Source organism: Propithecus coquereli, unplaced genomic scaffold, assembly GCF_000956105.1.
Source record: "Propithecus coquereli isolate 6110/MARCELLA unplaced genomic scaffold, Pcoq_1.0 Scaffold519, whole genome shotgun sequence".
Lineage (NCBI taxonomy): Eukaryota > Metazoa > Chordata > Mammalia > Primates > Indriidae > Propithecus > Propithecus coquereli.
Window position 1 is genome coordinate 196,511 of NW_012151052.1, and position 23,087 is coordinate 219,597.

A 23,087-nucleotide genomic window follows, 5' to 3' on the forward strand; every position below is an offset into this window, starting at 1 on the left:
GCCTCGACCTCTGGGAGCACTGCTGCCAGGGTTTTCTGTCCACCAAGCCTGGATTGCGGGGACGCCTCTGGACTCTCCTCTTGGGTCCGGGGGCTGCCTCGGGCACCCTCCACTGCTCTTCCACCTTTTCTCCTTCCCTTTTTCCTTCTCACCTACACGTGGGGGACAACGGCCCGCCCTGCGGCCAGTGCCCTCTCCCCTCCTCGGCACGTCCCTCCCCTTTACTTGTCTCCAAATCCCTCAGGGATCTGTCAGCCCCGTCCCCTTCCTCTCCACCCTCCCGGTCCGTCCAGCTTCTGCCTGGGGCCCGCGCCTCCCCGCCCCCTGCCCAGCCCCCTCCCTTTCCCCTTTACGCCCCTCCTCTCCTGTCCTCCTCCCGCGCCCTCCCACCCGAACCTGCTGGAGTCCACCCAGACTCGGCCCCTGCGCGTCCCTCCTCTCCAGCCCGGGTCTGCCCCCGGCCCGCCCCTTCCAGCCCCTTCCAGTCCTCCGCGCCTCCCGCCCGCGCCTCGGCTCAGCCACTCCGGCGCTTACTGCCCTGGCCGCCGGACTGGGGCGCTTCGCCGGCGCACTCGGCCGACGACAGGGCAGGTTCGGGGCGTCCCTCTATCCCTCGGTCCGGAGAGAATTTCCAGCTCTGCGGCCCCGGGATGGGGTCGGCCCCTCCGCCGCTACTGCTGGGGCTCTTCCTCCCGGCGCTCTGGAGTAGAGGTGAGTGCGATCGGCGGGGGCCAGGCGGGGAGGGGAGTCGGAGGAGCGAGCGCTCCCGGCTGCTGGGCAAGTTTGCAAACACCCCGCCCCCCGCGGTGCCAGGGTCCGAGGTGCAAGGGAACCCGCCCGTCCACTCACTGCGGCCCCTCGAGTTCCCGAGTGCACCCAGGCTGGGTCGTGGGTGCGCGTCCCGGTGGAGCCGGGTAGGGGTGGGCACTGAGGGCTCCCCTTCACCTCAGAGGAGGGTATCTAGCTCGGCCCGGCGAGATACACGTCCCGAAGTTTTTGGCCGAGAGGAACGTAGGTTGCAGGTCTGGTCTGGAATGCGCCGAGAACTTTCCTCTAGACAGAGGTGCGTGGTTGGGCCCCTCTGTGGCGAGAGTTCTGGGGGCCGCAGATCCTGTCTCCCGAGGGACCGGAGCCGGGCGAACCAACAGGCTGCAGAAGTTGGAGTCGCAGTCCGGTGCCGCGATCGACCGAGGCCGGCGTCGGGCTCCGACTGGGCCCTGATGGGCAGTGTTACCATCCCTTTGCAGGGACGGCCTGGAAAAGCTGGAGCATTCTTTTCACCTCTGTTGTGGCAGAACAGAACCCCAGGTGCTGGGCAGCGTTTAGGTTTATCTCGATTTAGCCAAATGTTGTTACAGGCATTTTAATAGAAAGTACTGGATTGATAAATGGAGGCAAGTAAGGCAGGTTCTATTCTGCATCAACAGCTCGTTGGGGGAAGGGGTGAATGATTAACAGATTTCAAGTTTGATCTCTGATAAACTTCTTGAGGAATCTGGAAGAAACTGCCCAGGCTTTACCCAAAAGAAAAAAGAAAAGCTAAATAAACACATCCCGAGTATATTTTCTTAGCTAAAAGAGTTCTTTTTCCATTAAGTATGTGGTTTTTGTCTCTTTTGGTCATGAATGTGCTTGACTAGCTTTCACCTATTATAGTCAAAGATTTGGGGGGAAATACCTAGAAAGTTCAGTTTATAGTCAAGTAACTTACTTAAAAGTTTTTTCTTTGAGAATTTCCTTTGAAAGCTCAGTTGCTCAAATGAAAAATTCTTAAACAATGCACCCACTTTTTGCACATTAAATTACATAAGCAATTTATGATTTGGGGCAACAGCAATTTGAAACAAACATCAAGAGCCAAAACCAAGCAAAGAACTAAAGCAGTTCTGTTCTCCGCCACTCCCCCCCAACCAAACCCTCAAAAATTCCTCAGCATTTCTGCCAAATCCCTTTCTCATAATCTGCTGCAAATTTGTTATATTTTGGTACTAGTGAGGGCTGGCCCATGAATAATCTCGGAGGTAGTGAATATGGTGAAAATTGTGGAGAAAGTAATGGGAACAATAGTTTTTGTGTAAGATATTTAAAAATAAGGGTGTTTGTGTTTTTCTAAATGTTTGAAAAGCTGTAATAAAAAAACTTTTGTCAGTGACAACCAGCTTTAGTCAAATAATCATAAAAAGCCTTTAGAATCCACCCAGCAGGAAGAATGAAATGTTTCTCTAATTTTTCTTCTACCTTTAGCTTTTTGTTTTGAACTTTACCTATGAGATGTCTGACAGTGCTACATCTTACCTTGTGAAAAGCTTAAAGGATGGGATTCTCCCTGGCAGAATTAAAGCAGAAGTAAGAGTGCTGTAGGAAGAGATTAAAGATGGAAATTAGACTCTTCTTCTATTTTTAAGATTTTCATATTGCATATTGTGGGTCTGAGTGTTTTACTGATTGCACAGGAGGGAGGGAGAAAGGGAGGGAGAGAGAGAGAGAGAGACAGAGAATGAAATGTGTGAGTAGACTCTACACTGTAGAGGAATGCATGGATAAATAATTAAAATTTAAGCATCATTTTAACCCATGAATTCCCCCCATTCCCCTCTCCCAACACTTGCACAAACACCATCTCACAAAGGCATGCACACACAGAACTAGAACTGCCAAACCAGGGGCATTTCAAGGCTTTCCAATCCTTCCTTTCTGCTCAGTCTCTGATGGGGGTGCCATTGAGCAGCAAAATGAGGCAGATGGTGGCTCTCCACAGGGCCAGGGAGAGGACGGAGCCAGAGAAATGTAAAAATAGATAAAAATGAAGATGTTATGAGGATTTAGCTCATGATGAGGCTGCGTGTAAGCTAAACTCAACCCTTAGAACAAATTGGGCTTTTAAAATTCTTTAATGTTAATATTTCTCTCCTAAACTGATACTGTAACATGTATTCTAGTAGATTGTAAACATTTTCCCAAACATTTTCCCAAAGTTGTCCTGTTGCTTATGGGAATGTTGCTTTATTACAATGACCTCAAATGCTGTTCCAAAGTAAGCAGTGCATGTTTTAGAAATAAATAAGTTTTAAAAAGTTATTCTGACCCATTTTCTTAAGGTCTGAGTAGAACACAATTATTTTTTTAAATTAACGATAATTATGTTTTTAAAACTTATTTTTTGAAAGAATTTCCAGGCAATCTTGGGAGAAGGACCAGTAAGTTACTAGTCAGCATTGGTAATGAAGAGGTTGAATCTTTTGATGCCCATGCATTGGGAACATGCTGCCAGGGAGGAGAGCTGAGCTGGGACCTTGAACACACGTGCAGAATAGCCAATTCTTCTCACGTAATAGCCAGGATGAGATTTTTGGAAACGAATCTGATTGAGTTTTCCCCTTGTTGAAAATCTTCCAATAGCTTTGCATTCTTTACCAGAGTTTGCAAAGACTCACAGGGCACCCTCCTCCCTCTTTTGTGCAATTCCAGTCACTTGCCTTTGTTCCTGATACTCCAGCCACCTGAGCCTTCTCTCTAGCACTTAAGCAGCCTTTGCAATTGCTGTTCCCTCTGGCTGGAATATTTTCCCCAAGATCTCAGCATGTTGGATCCTTCTCATTGTTTGGGTTTTAGCTCAGATGGTCTTCTTGAGAGGCCTTCCCTTACTCCCATTCCCAGCCAAAGTCACGCACACCCCTGCACCCTGCTCTCCACTAAGTTTAATTTCCTGGTAATGCTTATCACTACCTGATTAGTTCTGATTTACTTTTTCTTTACTCATTTTCCTCCACTGTCCCCTCTTTACAAGGTAAGCTCCCAGTGGCAGGGCTGCGATCTTGTTCACTGCTAGCACGGTCCGTGGGCCATTTAGGTGCTTGGTGACTATCTGAAAATAGCATGAAAGAAACAAGCCTCTGTGCCTCACCAAGTGCTCCTCACACTTCTGTCTTCTTATTGGACTTTCCAGAAACAGAATTTCGGGAGCTCCCATGCCCTTGTGCTTGGGGCTTGATTGATAGAAAAGAGTCTTTTATTTCACTGTGATGCCAAAGTGATTTCATTACTGGAGAAGTTAGTAAATTACAAGAAGATAGGTTTTTGGACTATATTAACCCCAAACATGTTTCGTATTCTCCTAACTATTCTAACTAGAAAAAAAAATCAGAAAGTGGGTTTTCATGTTAAAAACACAGTTTTAACAGCTCTTTGCCCAGGGACAGATTGCCCCAAGTGCTCTTGGCTTTGGCCCATTGTCAATAGTTAAATCTTAACCCAAAGCACATGGCTCTGGTTGGTATGTGTCTCAGCAGGAGGTTATTAGAAAAACTTTAAAAGAGGATTTGCTATGTATGCATGGGGACTGGAAGGATAGCCTCTAGGGGGATTAGGGGTGGTGGTTAACTCTTAGGACCTCTAGTTCCTTTTTGGTACAGTGGGACTCTATTTCATAGAACTATTGGGAGGATGAAGTGAGCTAATGGCACATAGTAAGTGCTCAAAAAATATTAGCTATTATTACCAACGATTCCCCTTCATTCTCCTGAATTCAAATTTTGGGGTAATTGTTTTTCCTAGACAAAGGGTGTTGGGGATAGGGAAATACATCCTAACTTACTACTTAAATATGAGGGCAGAACTGTGTTTCACCCTCCATTGTTTGCAATGCTTTGGTGAAGGGGCTGTGGGTTCATCCACCCTAGAGTGCTGAAGTCCTTTGCTGCAGCTCTTTAGGATTTTGTTTTCTAGTAGTTCTGCTAGCAACACCCACCCAGGACTAAGCAGTTCTTGGATGAGGCAGTTACTGACCGCCACTCCCCTTCCCCGCCCCCTACCTTCACTGGCAGTGCTCAAACTTGACGTAGTACAGAAATAGCTTCCTGTCATGTGCCTCTCAGGAAGGTATAAAAATGAAGTCCAATTCCTGCTCGACTTTTCCCACATAACTCTATTCCGAAGTGGGTGTGGTTTTTATTTTGTTTTGGTATTTGTTTTGTGTTGGGGTTTTTGAGTGTGAACATCCAGATAATTTCTTTCCTTTTTACCAGCTTAACCTAGGGTTTCCAAACGAAGTCTTTTGGCTACAGCACAGAGAACATGAGGCTTTAGTTCTTAGTGTAATTCTGTGTACATGTGTGGGTATGCGTGTGCAGGGGTGGCCTTGCAGGAAACGGAAAGGGCATGAGCCCCAGGTGCACTTCTGGATGCTGATGCTTCCTGCGTGGTGCATGGGTGAGCCAGCCCTCAGGTGCCCTGGGGGGAAGCCTGGATTACTCTCCCTCTACTGCTGCGGGCATCGGCTAACCCTGGCCAGAGTTAAACTTCCTCTTCACCCCTTCTGTGTTCCGCCTCCTGCCTCCAGCTAAAATGCGGAAAATGCAGCCTGGCAAGGGTGGAGAATTCCACTGGGATCTGCAGGCCCTGTTTGGTGGAGAATACTGAGCGTACCTGCCAGCAGCACTTTCCTCCTCCAAGGCCCTGGTTTTCTTTGTCAGAACCATGGCTGTGGAACCGGGTGGGAGATCCCTAACCTCAGCGAAGGAGGGCCCAGGTCTTCCCCAGCTTTGGGAGACCCTGCAGCACCACGTCATTTCTACACGCTCTGGGCCCGTGTCAGGCGGCAGGATCCGCGGACGTGGCCCGTGTGTAAAGCCCTGTGCTGCTATGTCCAGGCCACCCCTCAGGTCCCTGTGTTTTAAAGTGATAAGGGAAGAAAGGATGAGTATGCCTTGAACGTTTTGTTGAGAAGCCTACTCTCAACTCTAAAGCATTCTATTTCATCCTTCTTGCCTATTCCATCAGCCGTCCGTGCTGCTTTCACTCGATGGTAATTGGATTTTCCGTGAGTCTTGGGGGTGGCAGGGTGGGAACAGGGGCAGAGGGGGAGAAAGAGAGAGAACAGATGTTGACTTTATGTCTAGACCAAGATCATATATGAGACGTTTTACACCGAAAGCTGAGAACATTTGAGAGATTTGGGCTTGGAGAAAACCCATTTCATTTTGTGAGCGCCACGCGTGGATTTTTGTGGGAGCACATTTTATGCTTAGACGTTTCTCCTTGTCCTCGATCAGTGCCTCCCAGATATTTCTCAGTCGGTGCCTTCAAAGCCAGATCTGATTGTGACCGCGTTAGTGTCCTGTGCTAGCTCACTGGAGAGGGCCGGGGTGGGGATGGTCAATTCTCAGGACTTAGGTCTCAGGTTGGCCCCTAGTCAGGCAAATGCTTTCTGACAGATCCCTTTTTTGTGTAACCTGCTTTTTTGCTTTTTCTCTGGGGCTCCGGTTACCTCAGCATTCAGAGACAGTAAACATCTTAGAATTTGCCTTAGCTGCGGCCTTGCCTCTCATTAGATACACAAAGGAAAGCCTTGTTTATTTTGGAGAAGGGATTGTTTTGTTATTTTAAGCCTTAGGGCCTTCTCATTAAAGCTACTAATACTAGCCTGGCTTCATTATGGTTTTAGAAATGATCATTTTCGCAAGTAAGAACAAGCTGTCTTAGTGGAGAATATTAGAATGGAGATTCAAACTTGCTGAAAGTTGTTTTCTGTCACTGCACTACTTAGGGAATTCTCAGGGAGGTGATAAATATTCATGGCCCTGGAAGTGCTGCCGGTGTCTGGGCCCGGTTTCCTACTTGCTGCAGTTTATGGCAGGCTGCCTCCAAGCAGGAAGTGAAGCTAGCCTTTGAGCCTTTTTGCAGTTCTGGCACTTGATTTGAAGATTTGTTGATGAAAACAATATTCTTTGAAAGTTTTGGAGCAAAGAAAAAAGGGAAGCTTTTTAGACTTACCATTAGTTAAAAAAATAACCACTTTGGGAGTCCAAAGATGTAAGTTCTCATCCCAGTTTTGATATAAACTTGCAGGGGCTCCTGGGGTATGGTGTCTCATCTTTCTGAAATTCTAAATCCCCACCTGTCAAATGGGAGAGCAGATAGATAATTCTGGGGGTGCCTCTGGGCAGAAAAAAGATTCTACCTGAAGGGGAGAGGTGGGGAGGGAAACTTTCTCACAGAGCAGTTCTGGGCACAGGGCCTTAGCTTGAGTTTGACCCCCTGAGCCCTGTGCTTGACTCTGGGTGTGAACATCCTTCGGCATCAGCCTCGTAACGGGGACAGAGGCCATGCAGTGTGTTTCTTAAAAAATGAGTCATGCCAGTGTGTTCTCTACTGTTGGCAGCTGCCATTCTCTGCCACCTGGGCTGTCTGTGCCTCCATGAAGTACCCCTTCCAGCTCTATCTGGGGCAATAGAATAGTCTGGAAATACAAAGGTATATTTCTGAGAATACTGAACGTCCCCAAACAAATATGGCCTAGTGCCATCAAATCTGCTGGGAACATGGACTCTTGGAACTCTTGGGTTTCTAGAGTGGATGGAATGGGACATGTCCCTGCAGGGGAAACGGCAGAATCTTCAGGGGGGTGCAGATAATGTCATTTTAAAAAGTCTATTCATTCAATATTATCATGTAATTTTATGTTTGAAAATTAAAAAATATTTTGTGATAAAAACTGTAGAATGCAATGCTCCTAAGTATTTTGGCTGGAGGGATAAGGAGAAAGTCAACTATTCATGGTGGAGGTTCTCCACAGGAGGTGTGCTTTAGAACCATCTAGGAAGCTTTCTCAAAATGCAGAAGCCCAGGCCCCACTGGGACCTGTGGACTTGGCCTTTGGGGGTGCAGCCCTGCCCTGGTTGTGTTTATTTTGTTCCACATCTCACATTATGCTCCACTGGTCCAGTGTGTTTGATGTCTGATTCTTGGGGAGGGGTGGGGAACCTCTCTTCATACTCCTGTCCCAGGAGGGTTTTGTGTCACCTTGGCCTTGGAGGGTGGGATGGTTATGCTTATCCAAGGAATGTGGCAAGTCTTGGACCAGGGTGAGAACTGGGAGCTGGATGATTCCTCAAGCCAAGTGCCCTTGTGGTTTTAAGACCAGTAAGTGGAAGGAGGGTGCAGCTAGTCAGGTGGTCAGCTAGTAAATAGAAAGGCCTAACTTTCTCTTTTTACCATTATGTATTTTCTTTCTTACCTACTCTTTATTCTTTATACTCAAATCTTGTTATATTTAGGATATACAACATGATATAACAGGTAATGAAACTCAACTGTGTACTCACCACTCAGCATAAGAAGTCAGACATTAGCAATACAGCTCAGGTCCCCCGTTGTTCCCCTCTTAGTCTCATCCCCTGACCCCCAACCTGGAAAAACCACTATCCCACATCGGGTGTTTTAATTCCCGTGCATCTCTTTGTCCTTTAACTACACACGATTGTGTTGGCAACACTCTTACAATGTTTTGCATCAGTTAGGGTCTACATTTGGTTGCATGTAACAGAAAAAACTTACTCCAGTGACCTAACCAAAAGGAGAGTATTTTTCCTACATAACAAGCAGTCTAAGGGCAACCAGGCAGGGGTTGGGACAGTGAATCCGTGGTGGACATCGTGACTCTTTACTCTGATATCGTTAGTGTATAGTTTTAGAACTCATTGTCTCAAAATGGCTGCTGCACCTCCAGGCATTTTATTTGCATTCCAGGCAGAAAAGAACTGGAGGGACAAAGAGCAGTCTCATACCAGCTAAGTCTGTCCTTTTTATCAAGAAGGTGATAGCTTTATGTGAAGCCCATGCTATGGACTTCTGCTTACATTTCCCGAGTTACTCCAAGCTGCAGTGGCAAATCAAGTGTGTTAGCTGGGTAAGTTGCCACCCTGAATGAGATTGGAGCCCATTTGTAGGAAGAAGAGGGAATGGGTATTGAGCAGGACACTAGCAGCAGCTTACCATATGCATGTTATAAAATTGTATATATTAGCAGAGTGTGCTGGCAGATGCCTGTAATCATAATTACTCAGGAGGCTGAGGTGGGAGGATTGCTTGAGCCCAGGAGTTTGAGGCTGCAGTGGGCTACGTTTTCATCATGACACTCAAGCCTGGGTGACAGCGCGAGACCCTGTGTCTTTAAAAAAAAATACTTACATATCTGTGTATATATAGTATGCTTTCTTCTTCAGCTTACTTTTTCACTCTACTTAAGTTTGCTGGAAGGATAGGAGAGCCTCATCTCTGTTCCAGTTGTCCCCCACCTGGCCTCTGCTGACACTAGGGGAGAGAGGGAAGGCCTTGCTGGTTGGCAGTGAAAGCCCTGACTTTGCAGGCCTCAGATACCACCCCCGTGGGGAAGAGAAAGGATGCTTCATTAATGCCAAGTGGGGGTGGAAGTCCAGGCTCCCCCATGGGGTTTACTAACACCAGCCCGTGGGGATGAAAGTCCCAGCTCTCTACTCCCTCCAGGCCCTCTCTGCTACCATCCTGGTGGGACGGTTGTGGCACCTCTTTACAGCCTGGTGAGGGTGGAAGTCTAGGTTTCCCACGTGATCTTTGCTGGTGTGGGTGGGCATGGGGCGTGGGGTTTTCTGGATCGTTTGCTAGAGTAGTTTATTATCTAAACGTGTTCTGTCTGGCTAGGCTGCCCTTTTCATGGTCCTTTGACAGGAGAGGGTGGGCTTTTTTTTTTTTTTTTTTTCTTTTTCGGTCTTTGCCTGTTAGCATTTCCAGGTTGCTGACTTATTCAGCTCCAAGTTTGAGACATATGGGGCAAAAAGGAAACCACCCTCGCCAGTCTGCCTGCTTCTCTCTACCTTTCAGAAGTTTTTTCCTTTTTAACTGTGGTGAAATACATGTAACATAAAATTTACCATCTTGACCATTTTTAAGTGTACAGTTCAGTGGAATTAAATATAATCATAATGTTGTGCAGCCATCATCACCAACCATTTTCATCTTGTAAAACTGAAACTCAGCACCCATTAAACACTAACTCCCACTCCCCCACCCCAGCCCCTGGCACCCACCATTCTGCTTTCTCCTCTCTATGATTTTGACTACTCTGGTCTTTCAGAGTTACATAAATGTTTGTTTTACATTTAATTTCCGGTGTTTTTAGGTGTACTTAGTGGGAAGAATAGGGCAAAATCCATCTACCCTGTTTGGGGAGGAAATTCTTTGTTCTCTGTCACTTAGGGAGGACTTTAACAAACTATTCTTTCTAAGGTTTGGTCTTCCAGAGGTAGTCACATTTTAAACAGAAATAATTTTTTCCTTCCAAGAGTGGCATTTTAGTAATAGCAATGAGGGAGTTAAATCTGGCGACTAAGAGTCTCCCTGGGTCTTGTGAAAGCCACAGTGAGGCCTCAGGGAGAATCAACCCCAGACCCCAGAGGGGAAGGCTGCTTCACCACCCTGGCCAGAAAGTGTTTCCTCAGAGCCTGTCTGTGACCCTTGGCATGCTGCCAAAGGGGAAAGAGGAGGAAAACCCTTGGTTAAGTAAACATTATACTGTATGCAGTATTCGTATTTCACTGCAAGGGTCGAATGTCTAAGTCAGCATAACCAGTTCCATATGTTTGGCATCGATAGTCCAGGCATGACTAGTTGCACCTTTGAAACAGGACAGTTCAGATGTTTCATGTTATAAAAATAATAACTGCTGCTTATTGCGTGTCTGTGCATGCCAGCACTGTGCACGGTGTCTTATGGGCAGTAGGCCACTCTTACCTCTGAGGGAAGTGGGGGTTACCTGTCTTTACAGATGAGGAGACTGAGTCTGGAATGGACAGGTGACTTGCAAGGTCATCAGGCCTCCGGGTGGCTGAGCTGGGGCTTACCCTTGCCCGGCTGACTCCAGAGCACACACGGCCCTGATCACTTCCTTCCTTCCGGTGAGCCCCGGGCCCATTCTCTCCAGCGCTGACTCAAGGCCAGGCACCCCAGTTCACTTCACAGGGCTTTGCCACACTTGGGGCAAACTTGGGCAGCTCTCCTCCAAGCATCCTTTTTTTCCTTTAACTTTCTCCAAGTTGGTCTGAGGGCACTCACTCCAGCGAAGCACTGATCTGTCAAGTGAACCCTCTGGCTGAAGGTTTTTTCGTGTAGTGAATTGTTGCCACTCTATCAATTAGGAAACCCTCAGGTTTGCATAAAGTGAGATAGTACTTAGAAGGAGAGAATTTCTGTTTGTTCTGGGTTTGGCCTCAGCCAGCTGCAGGGGCTGGGGGGAGCCCTTAACCTGGGTGACAGGGAAGCTGGCCAGGGAAACAATTCAAATATCAGCCTGGTGGGTGCACAGGCAATGGGGGTTGGGGGCGCTGGTCCAGTGCGTCCCTTTTTCGTGGGGAGGGTGGGGGAACTGGGACACGGGCATCAACAAGATTCCAGGTGTAAAAGCCTTTCTCTAAACCACAAACCCACCCCGAGGAGGCCTTTCTCCTCCCACCTGCAGGCGGGCTGCTTGGTGGCAAATCCTGCCTGCAGGCAGCAGGCCAGAGAGGAAACCTCGGTGCTGCTGGGCAGGGCACATCCTCCCGGCCACCCACTGGAGTGCCATGTGCCCATGTAGGCCCCACGTGTGTGCCACAGGGTGGGAAACAAAGAACCTCTAGGAGCTCAAGGATAAGTTCTCACTCTTGCAGTCTCCTCTGGGCCTCTTAATTTTGAGGCTGAACTTCAGAGAGCTCAGTGGATGCCTCTGTCCATTTTTATTCCGAAGAAAGGAGTAGAAGGGGCAGGGGGAGTAGGTCCCACGGGCTGGCATGTCAGGCCTGCCCTTACGCCAGCTCTGGCCGAGGGGCTGCCCTCTCCCTTCCCAGGCGCCCAGGATCATAAAGCAGGCAGATGGCACATGACACCCAAGGGTGGGTTGGAATCGAACAGGGCTCCCCCACCAGCACCCTCCATCTTCCCATAGCTTGGAGGGACCCTGAGACAAGGGAGGTCGCTTGCTGCCACCCCACTCACTGCCCTGGGAACTGCAATTTCAGCTGCTGACACTTCCTTTGTCCATCTTGGGCTATGATCACGAGCTTCAAGAAAATCAAAAGGCTCTCACGTTAGGAAAGGCCTGTAGAGGCCAACCCCAGAAAGATTGAGATTCCTTAGAGCCAAGGCTGGCAGTTATGTTGCTCCGGTACCGACGTTCTCCATGCGCTGTCCAAGATAGACATCGCTGATTAGACTCAGCCCTCAGTTCCACAGGGCCCAGCCCTGGCCTCAGAAATTCCTACTTCAGGTGGCCAAGAGGCCAGAGTTCAGATGCAAGCCAATAACAACCGTGTCAGCCAATGTCTGTGGAGTGCACTGGTAGGCCCTGTACCTGTCAGCTGCTACTGCTGAGGTCCTCTTGTCCTCACAGGGGTTGAGAGAGGTTAAAGAGCTTTCCTGAGGTCATACCTTGAGGCAGTGAGGGCTGGGTGGGCCTTGGCTCCCTGCACAGCTGCTGGCTGTCACTGGGTAGCATTGCCCACCAGCCCACTTGCCATCACACACTGTGCTCAGCAGATATTAATGGATTTAAGAGTGGGATGTACTAGTTGATCACATAGAAAGTGAGTTCTTCACTAGCATCCCTTAATTGACCAATTTTGAGTCTCAGAGACTATTCACAAAATCCCTAAATGTCTGAGCCACTGCAGCTGCAAGTGGTGGAAGAATAGTCCCAGCGAGCCCCCCCTCACAGCCACAGCAATGTCCCTGCCTGGACCACCTCTCCTACCCTCCAGGACCCTATGCATGTCACACCCGTTTATGCCGTAGATGTTGACTGAGTGTCAGCTCTATGCTGTGCATGATGCTGGGTCCAGAGAATGCCACCTCCAGCCTTCAAGGGAGCTACAGGTAAATGTGTTCAGAGAAACAGGGCAAACCCACATGGAACAATGGACAGTACATGAATAAATATTTGCTCATCACAGCCCGTGGGCCTGTCCCTGTGCTGGGCACTGGAGGAAGGTGATGGAGACAAAATCCCTGATTGTAAGAAGTAGATGTTTGGAATCCAGGGCTGAGTGGTGACTGGAAACATGTGGGCACAGGGCAGGGGCGCTTCACCACACAACGCCGGGACTGGACAGGAGTGGCCGCTGGAGTAGGCACATGCAGCTGCTGCAGCAGTTGGGTGGCTGCTCTCAGACCTGAGCGGGAGGTCGTTGATCTGAGACTGCTTGGCAGCATTCACTGTGTGAAGCTGAATTTCCCCTCTGGGTGTTTATCCAGTCCACACAAGGAAACAACCCTGGAAGAAGGTGGAAAGCGAAAGGTGAAGATGTCTTGTGAATTCCACCCAAATTACAGCAGAGACACCCCATTTTTCCATATGTGCTATGTAGAAAGGACCACATTTGCATTAAGTCTTTGTGTGGGTAATCCATTTTTGTCTGAACTCACCCCCATCACACCCCAAAAAATAATTTTGAAAGTATTCCATGTCCATGGGGAAAAATGGAGAGGGGAGGATACATTACACAACAGAAGTAGTTGAAACAATGAAAAATTAGCAGCTTAAAATGTGATTTCTAATTCATCATTGCCCTGACCGTTGGGTCCAAAACCTTGGAATGGTTTTTATTTTGCCTTTTTTCATATTTTCCATAATTAGTCAAGGCCCCACATAGGGCTGGTGAGGTTATTGCACAGCTCTAGAGAACCGTTCACACAGACGATGATGTGAGTGGCAGTATCACCCCCCCAAAGTTGTGCAGTGTCACGTGAACCTCACCAACCCTGTGGGGGAGCGGTATCCAGCCTCAGCACCACCTCCTGTCAATCAGCAGTTCTCTAGTGCTGGACCATCGAAGGTTTTCACTGACTCATAATCAAATGATAAAATAATAAAAGTAATAATAGCTCACACATATTGAGTGTTTACTGTGATCCAGACAGTGATAGCTCCTTTATTCCTACCGGCATCCCTACTGGGCATCATTGTTACCATCGCCATCTTCCCTTTGTGGACACTGAACCTGAAGCAGCCTCAAGCCACCAACTGTCCACTTCTGAAAACTCTCATTTTTGCTGAGATTACATCCTTCCTAGATATCTGGTGTCAGACCTTTCTCTTGTGAAATGCTAGCCACAGTGAGGACACTGTGGCCGTCAGCCCTTCTCTGTCTCTCGCATCCTTCCTACTTCCTGGCCACCCCCGTAGTTAGGTCATCCATACGTTCCTGGTAGGTTTCCGGCTTCCTGTTCTCTTTCCCCTCACTCAGCCCCAAGCTGGTGCCAGAATGCCCCTCATCAAGCGCAGCTCTGATCCTCTCCCTCCCTGCTCAGGAAACTTCTATGAATTCTGCCTGCCGCAGCTGGGATTCAGGACTGTCCACATTCAGCCCAGTTCCAGTTTGTCCCAGCAGAGGGGCTCCACCGTACAGCTAAATTGCTGTGACCAAACTAGTAAGGCCACTTCCTTTCCCTCCAGTTTCCCACCACCTTTGCCCCTGGCAACCCCGGCCACCCTCCCCATCCCTCCTCAGATCCATGCCTTTACTCACTCATTCGACAAGCCTATTTTGAGCACTTCCTACGTACTGGCTGTAATGTAGGTGGTAGCCCTCACGGGGCAAAGAACTGGATGAGTAATCGCAAGTGGTATTACAAAAGAAATGGGTCCCAGTACCTTACCTGGGAGTGCTAACTATAGGTGTTGTCGGGAAAGGCCTCCCTGACCCTATGCGACAGCCTCCCCTGCCTACCCCCGGGTAGTCATGTCCTATCTCCCCTTTAACTCCTGGGACCTTCTGTGGCTCTGCTCCGGAAACGAGTCCCTTTCTTTATCCCATTAGACTGTTGTAACAAATCTTCAACCCAGGAGATGCTATATGAATATTTGTTGGCAATCGAATCATTCTGTCAACTTCTAGCAATTCGAATTGTGGAGATCAGTTATCTTCTAAACCATGCAGAGTGTTGTGTGATTACAGGTTGGGTTTGTCTGTGCCTGATTTCAATGACGTCACCCAAGTGGGTGGCCTTGCCCCTACTCAGTTAGCAGTTTGTTCAGTGAGCAGCTTGGCTCATAGAAAACTGAAGGTTATGCCCCAAATTGTAATCAGGGATTACCTTGCCGCTTAGGATTACAAAACAGGTTTGCATTTTATACTGCATATGCTTCAAGAAATATTTTAATTTTTTCACAAGCTTGTGTTACCTTTGTAATTAAAATTTTTAAATGTTCTTGAGTAAATTAAATTAAGCAAACCGAGAAAGCATTATTTGCTTCTGTTTCCACTTATTGCCTTCTATGAAAGAGACCTATATTTAAAAGGAAAAAAAAATAATTATTTGGACAAAACCTCTTACTCCTCAGTCCTGTGGAGCTCAATGAATAGGACAAACTTCAGGTAAGTTTGCTCATCCAAGTGGCAAAGGTGAATTGTAAAGGCTTCAAAGCCCGTAGAAATAAATAGAGCACCCTTGAGCAGGTTCTGCAGGCATGAAATAAACAGCCAGAACATTCATTACCGCAGGAAGCATCCCCAGAGGAAGACGGGGGAGCTAGATGGGACCCAGGGACTGAGATCCTTCCCCCTACAGAGAGCACAGGCCCACCCTGTCAAGAAGGTTAGCCTGGCATGCAGGCTGTGGGTGGCAGGAGAGGCGAGGGCCCCTGTCTGTAGTCACCCTGAGCGCCACTCCCTGGAATAAATGAACGTTCCCATGGCAGCATACTCATCTGTCTGGACCACTGGGCTCACTCCTGCCCACAGCTGACCCACATAGCCCTCCCCAAGCCCGCAGGGCCCTGCACTCCCACACCCACCCAGACCTCAGGCTAAGGCAAAGCAGTGAGCCTTTCCTGGATTCTTATAGTGAAACCTCTTGTCCTTCCCTGACGTTCATCCTGACTCCCTAAGGAGGCAGTTCCCAAGGGCCCCGAGAGGGAGCGGTTCCTAGAAAAAGAGAGAGAGCTGTATGGAGAGGGCTCCCAGACAGGCGCTCTGGTCTTCATTTGGGGCACACACCTGCAGTCCAGAGTGGCTTGGCAGGGAGAAAGCTAGAGGAAAAACTCCCAGATGCCCTCACTTCTGCCCCTAGATAGCCCACTTGTACCCTCCGTTAGCCAATTAAGTCCTTAGCTGAATATTCATACTAAAAATAATTTATCTGAAATTCAAGTTTAACTGGGCATCCTGTGCTATTTGCTAAATCTGGCATAACCCTAAGCAGACACCACCCTACTCCCTGCACACTCACACCCAGGAGCCCAGGAGGGTGTGACCTTCTCAGCATGGCAGGAGGCCAGCCCTTGAGCAGGGCGGGGTCCCTGCTGTGTACCCGTAGTCACTAACCCACAACGCAAAATGCTGGGTCTGTGTCTCTCTTACCTGCCTGCCTCACCTGCTTGCTGCCAACATATTTGAATAAATAACAACCAGCATAGAACATATGCTCCCAAAATGCCATTAAAAAAGCTAAAAGTACAACTACTGTGAGCCTATATTTTTAGAAATACTTGTGTGGTCCAGATGAATTAAAAACATTTCCAGGCTGGGTGCTGTGGCTCATGCCTATAATCTTAGCACTCTGGGAGGCTGAGGCAGGAGGATTGCTTGAGCTCTGGAGTTCGAGACCAGCCTGAGCAAGAGTGAGACTCTGTCTCTACTAAAAATAAAAGAATTAGCTGGGCGTGGTGACTTGTTCCTGTAGTCCCAGCTATCTGGGAGGCTGAGGCGGGACGATCACTTGAGCCCAGGAGTTTGAGGTTGCTGTGAGCTAGGCTGACGCTGCCGCACTCTAGCCTGTGTGACAGAGCAAGATTCCGTCTCAAAAAATAAAAATAAAAAATAAACATTTCCAGGTTTATTCCATCAGGTAGGCATTTTGCTAGAAGTTCCAGGTCATTCTATAGCTGGTAACATAAAGCACACTTTTTTGTTGAAGCACAAAAATTGTAAACTCATCTCTTTGCGACCGTTAGCAGCCTTTTCAAGACTATTGCCCAAATTTGTGGCACAGTCTGTGACTGAACAGACAGTAAGAAAAGTGATCCGGAGCTCTCCTGTGCCATCACCCGTTTTGCTGTTGATTTGGGTATGAAGGACTTGGAATGAGTCAATACTAAAGACATTTTTATTTTTGTTTGGGGGGAGTTATACTTCTTAAGCACTCTTTCTGGGGCAAGTGAATGAATGAATGAGCTGGTGGATGAGAACACACGTCCAGATGTACACGTTAAGTGAATTTTGCTCATCTTTTCTGCGGGCATTGAGGATTCCCCACTTCTCTCTCATTGTGGCCTGAAAGTTGGAAAACACTCTTCTTTGTTATTTAAAAGGCTAAAAATTGGATGTTCTGTTTTACAGCTATCACTGAGGCGAGGGAAGAAACCAAGCCCCACCTGACATTCCCACAACCTTTGCCAAGGAGCCTGCAAGATGACCACACGCCACTTTCCTTTCCCCACACCAGCGGGCAGCAGCCTGCCTTGATGTTTTCACCAACCCAGCCTGGAAGACCACATGCTGGAAATGCAGCCGTCACCCAGGTGACCTCTGCCGAGTCGAAGCTCCTCCCACCTATTGCATTTAATCACACGGTTGGACACATAGTACTTTCTGAACATAAGGATGTCAAATTTAATTGCTCAATCAATGTACCTAATAGGTACCAGGACACCACAATTTCTTGGTGGAAAGATGGGAAGGAATTGCTTGGGGCACATCATGCAGTTACACAGTTTTATCCAGATGATGAAGTTACAGCAATAATCGCTTCCTTCAGGTATGTGTTCTTTCTTCCTTTGTTTTTTAATGTCCTTATGCTCATGCTGCCTCAAAAGCAAAAGCAGCCTCTTGTTTTCTTTTTAAGTAATCCCCTAGTCCCTTTAGAGTTAGGTGAATACTGACGGTCTGTGTTGCTGGCCTCTTAAACTGGGCTTGGCCCCATTGGAACTTTTGGTTAAAAAATACTCTGGGAGCTGGGGGCTACTTCACACCTGACCTGTAGGTCATATCAAGTCCAGGGAGACCCAAGAGCTCTACCAGTGAGTGGGAACAGTGTTTCTTACGGGGTGTGAGGAGACATCAGAATCACCCAGTGGGATTGAGGCTTTTAAAACTGGTCATCCTCCCTCCCTTCATTCTCCCTATGGCCCTGCCTTCCACCTCTCTCCAGTCCCCCTGCTGCTCTGAGCCATGGTACCGATGTAGCCCTCATGTGAGCTGGAGTAGGGGAAGGTGGAGGGCCTACAGTCTCAGGAAAGGAGGCAGCCCTCAACCACGTGGGCCACCATCTCAGTATTCCACGCTGTTTTGCAAGAGCAAGCTGGTTGGGGGCAAAGAGGACATGACGGGGCTAAGCCAAGCCAGGACATGGATCTGGAATCCTCCATCCCCCCAGAGATGGAGCCGTCAGTCTCACAGTGCTGCAGACGGGAGAGAGCTGCTTTCCCTCTCACCACTCCTTTTGTATTCTCCGCTCTTTCCTCTCAGCCAGGAGGTTTTTTGTCTTTCTGTTTTTGTTTTTGCGTCAGGAGTTCTTTACGTGTACAGTGTTAGAATTGGGTCAGCCTGTGGTTGTTAAAAGCTCAAAATGAGGTCAGAGCCACACAGAGTCAAAGTGAGAACCTTTTCTCTGTGACTCCTCTTTGATCTGTTGCGTATTCACTTTCTCTGACATGATACTTGGAGCAGTCCCACACTGGGGTATGCCTTTTAGTGAACCGTTTCATGTTTCCTTGTCAGAAAACCATCTCGCAGTTACCATAGGCCTAACGACTCCACTTAGGGTTCAGTGTGTCATCACTTCCACAAGATGTGCCTGTTTTTGCATTTTATTCCCCCAGGTTATAGGCTTGGTCAGTGGATAACCCCTCAGCCTCAAGGCAAAGAATCTGCCTTCCACGGTTTCGCTTGATTGATTTAAGCTCTGGCTGGGTCTCTTGGGCTGCCTTTCTCAGCCAGTGACTAAGACCACTCAGGAGATTTGAATATACTTTTTTCTACATTGACTACAAAAAGCAGATGTCTTACTATTACATAGACATAGCTTCTGATGACAGAAGTAAAATCATCATTTAATAATAAGTGAATGAGGAGTAGTTTAAAGGCTTAAAGCAGCGATCCTCAACCTTTTTGGCACCAGGGACCAGTTTCATGGAAGACAATTTTTCCATGGACCGGGAGGGGGGGATGGTTTTGGGATGATTCGAGCACATTACATTTATTGTGTACTTTATTTCTATTATTACATTGTAATAGATGAAGAAATAATTATACATCTCACCATAATGCAGAGTCAGTGGGAGCCCTGAGCTTGTTTTCCTGCAACTAGATGGTCCCATCTGGAGATGATGGGAGACAGTGATACCCGAAGTGTGTTGCTAATGATAATCTGTATTTGCAACTGCTCCCCAGTGCTGGCATCACTGCCTCAGCTCCACCTCAGATCATGAGACATTAGATTCTCATAAGGAGCACACAGCCTAGATCCCTCACATGCGTAGTTTATGGTAGGGTTTGTGCTCCTGAGAGAATCTAATGCCACCCCTGATCTGACAGGGGGCAAAGCTCAGGCAGCGATGCGAGTGATGGGGAGAGGCTGTAAATACAGACAAAGCCTTGCTCACTTGCCTGCCGCTCACCTCCTGCTGTGGGGCCCAGTTGCTAAAGACCACAGACTGGTACCGGTCAGTAGCCTGGGGGTTGGGGACCACAGGCTTAAAGGACAGAAAGCTGGCACCTGGGTCTCATTGGCTGTCACTTAGGAGGGGAGCACAGCCCTGCTCTGCTGTCTCTCTGCACTTGGCCAGCCTGGTAACCATGGATGAACTGCTGCATCTCCCAGCCTTCTTTCCAAGAAAGAGGTAAGTGTTGACCTGGTGACTGCCAGCTCCAGTTCTGCTCCAAGGTGTCATAAGATGTTCAGAGGACTTAAATTGGAGAGTTTTTAAACTTAGAGTAGTCAGTGTGTTTTTTCAAACTTAGATTAGTCGGTGTCTTGTTTTGGACTTGTCCCTTTGGAGTTCAGAAGGTGACCTGAGTGATAGTTTGAGAATTTTAGAGTGGAATTTATTCTTTTGCATGTATTCAGCTTATTATACGAAAACTCGTTCTAAAAGAAAAAAACCTTATTTGACCTCAAAACTAAGCCTTAAAGCAAATTTAGTGATCAGAATTTTTGCAAATGATGGACAGTCAACTGAATTGGATAGCATATAGGATGATAGCAAATCTGCCTTTATGATATTCTTCAACTTTATTAAGGTAATGTTCAGGTATGACAGTAGCTGTAGTGATTCAGTGAAATAAATGATAGGGACTTAATCAAGATTATAAGTATTTGCATAATTTCCTGTCGAGAGAGAATGATGCTGGAGACCCTAAACTCACTGTCTTTTAGATGAAGACCCTGAAGGCCCAATGAGTAGGGTGACTGGACAGTGATCTAGTCACATTCACACAGGGAGCCTGATTTGCCCACCCCTCAGTGTCCTCTCTTCTCACATCTCCTGGACCCTAAGGAAATCCACTCTAGTTCCTAGGAACACTGAAGAGTTAAAACATAGTTCTAGGCTTTCAATGTATGTAATTTTATTAGGAATTGATTAGCCTGAAATTTTGTCAGAGGTGCCATTAACAATGTCTGTATGGATCACGTTTATTCAAGAGAATACGCTAATAAAATCGTATGAGGGGATGAGAATACAGAATATGGTTGTCTGTATATTGGCAGGGGTCAGAAGAACTCTAGAGAGAAACACATGACATTTTATGTTAGGTAAATGGGAGCCTTTTTGTATAAGATGTTCTTATCACATACAGAAATTCTTATAAGAATGGGCAGAATTTACTTGACTTTTGAAAATGATGAGGTCTCCAAATTGAGGATCCCACAGTTTGTACCTTCACTCATCCTTTACTTTTTATTTATTTATTTTTGAGTTAGAATCTTGCTCTGTCATCTGGGCTAGAGTGCAGTGGTGTCAGCCTAGCTCACAGCAACCTCAAACTCCTGGGCTCAAGCGATTCTCCTACCTCAGCCTCTGGAGTAGCTGGGACTACAGGCGCACTACCACATCCAGCTAATTTTTCTACTTTTTGTAGAGACAAGGTCTTGTTCTTGCTCAGGCTTGTCTCGAATTCCTGGCCTCAAGTAATCCTGCCGCCCTTGGCCTCTCAAAGTGCTATGATTACAGGTGTGAGCTACCATGTCCTTTAAATGCAATGGAATTGTGAGTTGCTAAAGACTTACAGGATTGTGAACATATATTTAACTTTCTCAGCCTAATGTTGGTTCCACGTTTTCTCTTCCATGTCATGCAAACCCTTGCATCCTGCCCACCCCAGACTTAAATGCCCAAACTCCTCATTCTAAAAACAAAGGTTGGTCAGGCATCTGGTCTTTGGTCCTAAACAGCACCTGTCCTAGTTGAAGGTGTGGTTCAGAAGGTGTGCATATTTAATGTGCTAGAGCTTCGGTTGCTGTTACTTCTGGCTCCTTCCATTGCTGGGACACCCTCTTTCCCACAGTGGCCCCCTGCTGTCATATTGCTGTCCCCCTTCTGAAGGAAGAAAGGAATCTGATGACATCATTTACACTAGGAAAGCTTTACCATTCACTGGTGACATCATTTTAGACAACGAGGAGTAGAGATGCTTTCTAAATCACAACACATAGGCAACTACACATTAGTTATAAAAATGGCCAGCCTTGCTCGTGAAGCTGTTTTCTGGCAATCTCTGATTTGTGGTCTGCGGAGTACCTGAATGCATGGCTAGACGTTGAGACAAGGAGGGCAGACCTGGTCCCTGTCCTGCTTGTGGTTGTGGACAGAATGGAGAAGAGCAGAATCAAACGTCAAGTGCAGAAGTGCTAAGGTAGTGTTTCCTTAAGATTTGAGATTTGGCCATGAAGTATTAGTTTAGGGGAAGAGGACCCAGCATCAGGACAGGGGAAGTACACTTTTGCCATTCAGGAGCAACTATATCTTACAGTTAAAGCTCTGTTAATTGAAACTGGGGGAAAGAAAGATGGAAATGGTAAGAGCTCATGGACATTTAAGTATGAATCCCACACACTCTGGAAAGATTGTGGGAGATTTGGCATCACACGTGAGAGTGTCCTTGAAACATTTTTGAAACTACTTGATCTTAGCTCCTGTGTGTGTGTGTATTTTAAAATTATTTTGGTAGTATTAATAATATATGTGTTAAAAACTTAGAAAATACTGAATAAGTACAAAGAAGGAAACAATGGCCCATAATCCCACAACTCTGAGAAAATTTTTCCAAGCATATATACATTTAATATTCTTAAAATGAAATTAGTCTTCTATTACATAGATGATTACATAGTCTGTTTCATTCACTTAACATTATATTATGAACATTTCCCTATATTATTAAAAGTCTTCAAAATACATTAAAGGCTGCTATATGTCACTGTAATCTGCTGCTGTGAAACAAGCAAATACAGAGGAATGCAAATTAAAATATAAAGGGAAAACAATAAAAATTATTTTGCAAATGCTGAGGTTGGGGACCTATACAAGGGAAGAAATAACTGATGTGGTACTTCTAGCCCAGATGCCCTCTTAAGCTAGGTCATTCCGTGCTAATAATTCACTTTTTATTTTCTTTCCTGTTTCATTTGGATGTCTGTTATTAATGATAGAGCCAAGAGTCATCTTTCATTAATAGGTGTAGAAAACACTCAGTCTGCTAGCAGGTTGGGGTCCCCCGAGAGCACTTACTAGGCCTCCTTTATGGGACTTGAGTCACTGGGCTGGGCCTCGTTGGTGCTCTAAGCAGTAACCCACCTCATCTGCATCCGCTTCAGCTTGTAACTATAGTACATTCATTCAACCAGGCCTGGGACACTGCTTGGCCAAGACCTTTCCCTGGAGTCTCCAAAGGAGGATGTAATTTGTGGGATATAATTAGCTTTAATGTCCAGTTTAGCCTATAAACAGCCCTCTAGCCTAGGTGAAAATGCTCCCTTGTCAGGTAAAGCAGTGCAGAAAGGCTGTAGCCACCGGACGGGAAGATCAGGGAGACCAAGTCTCATGCAAAAACAACAGCTGATGCTCTGGACACTGGCAGATTTACTTACCGGGAGATCTGTGGTAAAGGGAAAGTATTTGTTGTTTGTTTTCTGTTTAGTCTAGGGGTTCCCATTGCTCTTTAAACTCTGGCAGGGTTCCCGGTGACTACAGTTGGAAGGATTTTACTTTTTCATTAAATTTTCTTTGTAAAGATACTGAGTGGGTGGTTTGGGCCCCCTGAAATCCCGTGCCCTCCTGGCTCCGAGATGCTGTGTCTGCGGCC

General features: G+C 47.0%; 1 protein-coding gene across 1 annotated transcript in view; it reads left to right on the plus strand.

The window, feature by feature from the left end:
* The first annotated feature begins 530 nt into the window (after positions 1–530).
* MERTK (MER proto-oncogene, tyrosine kinase) overlaps positions 531–23,087 on the plus strand; it is a 104,914-nt gene continuing 82,357 nt past the window's right edge. The window contains exons 1-2 of the mRNA XM_012656782.1: positions 531–711; positions 17,124–17,541. Of these exons, the coding sequence (XP_012512236.1) occupies positions 651–711; positions 17,124–17,541 (479 nt within the window). The 5' untranslated portion in view covers positions 531–650. The remainder of the gene's footprint in view (positions 712–17,123; positions 17,542–23,087) is intronic.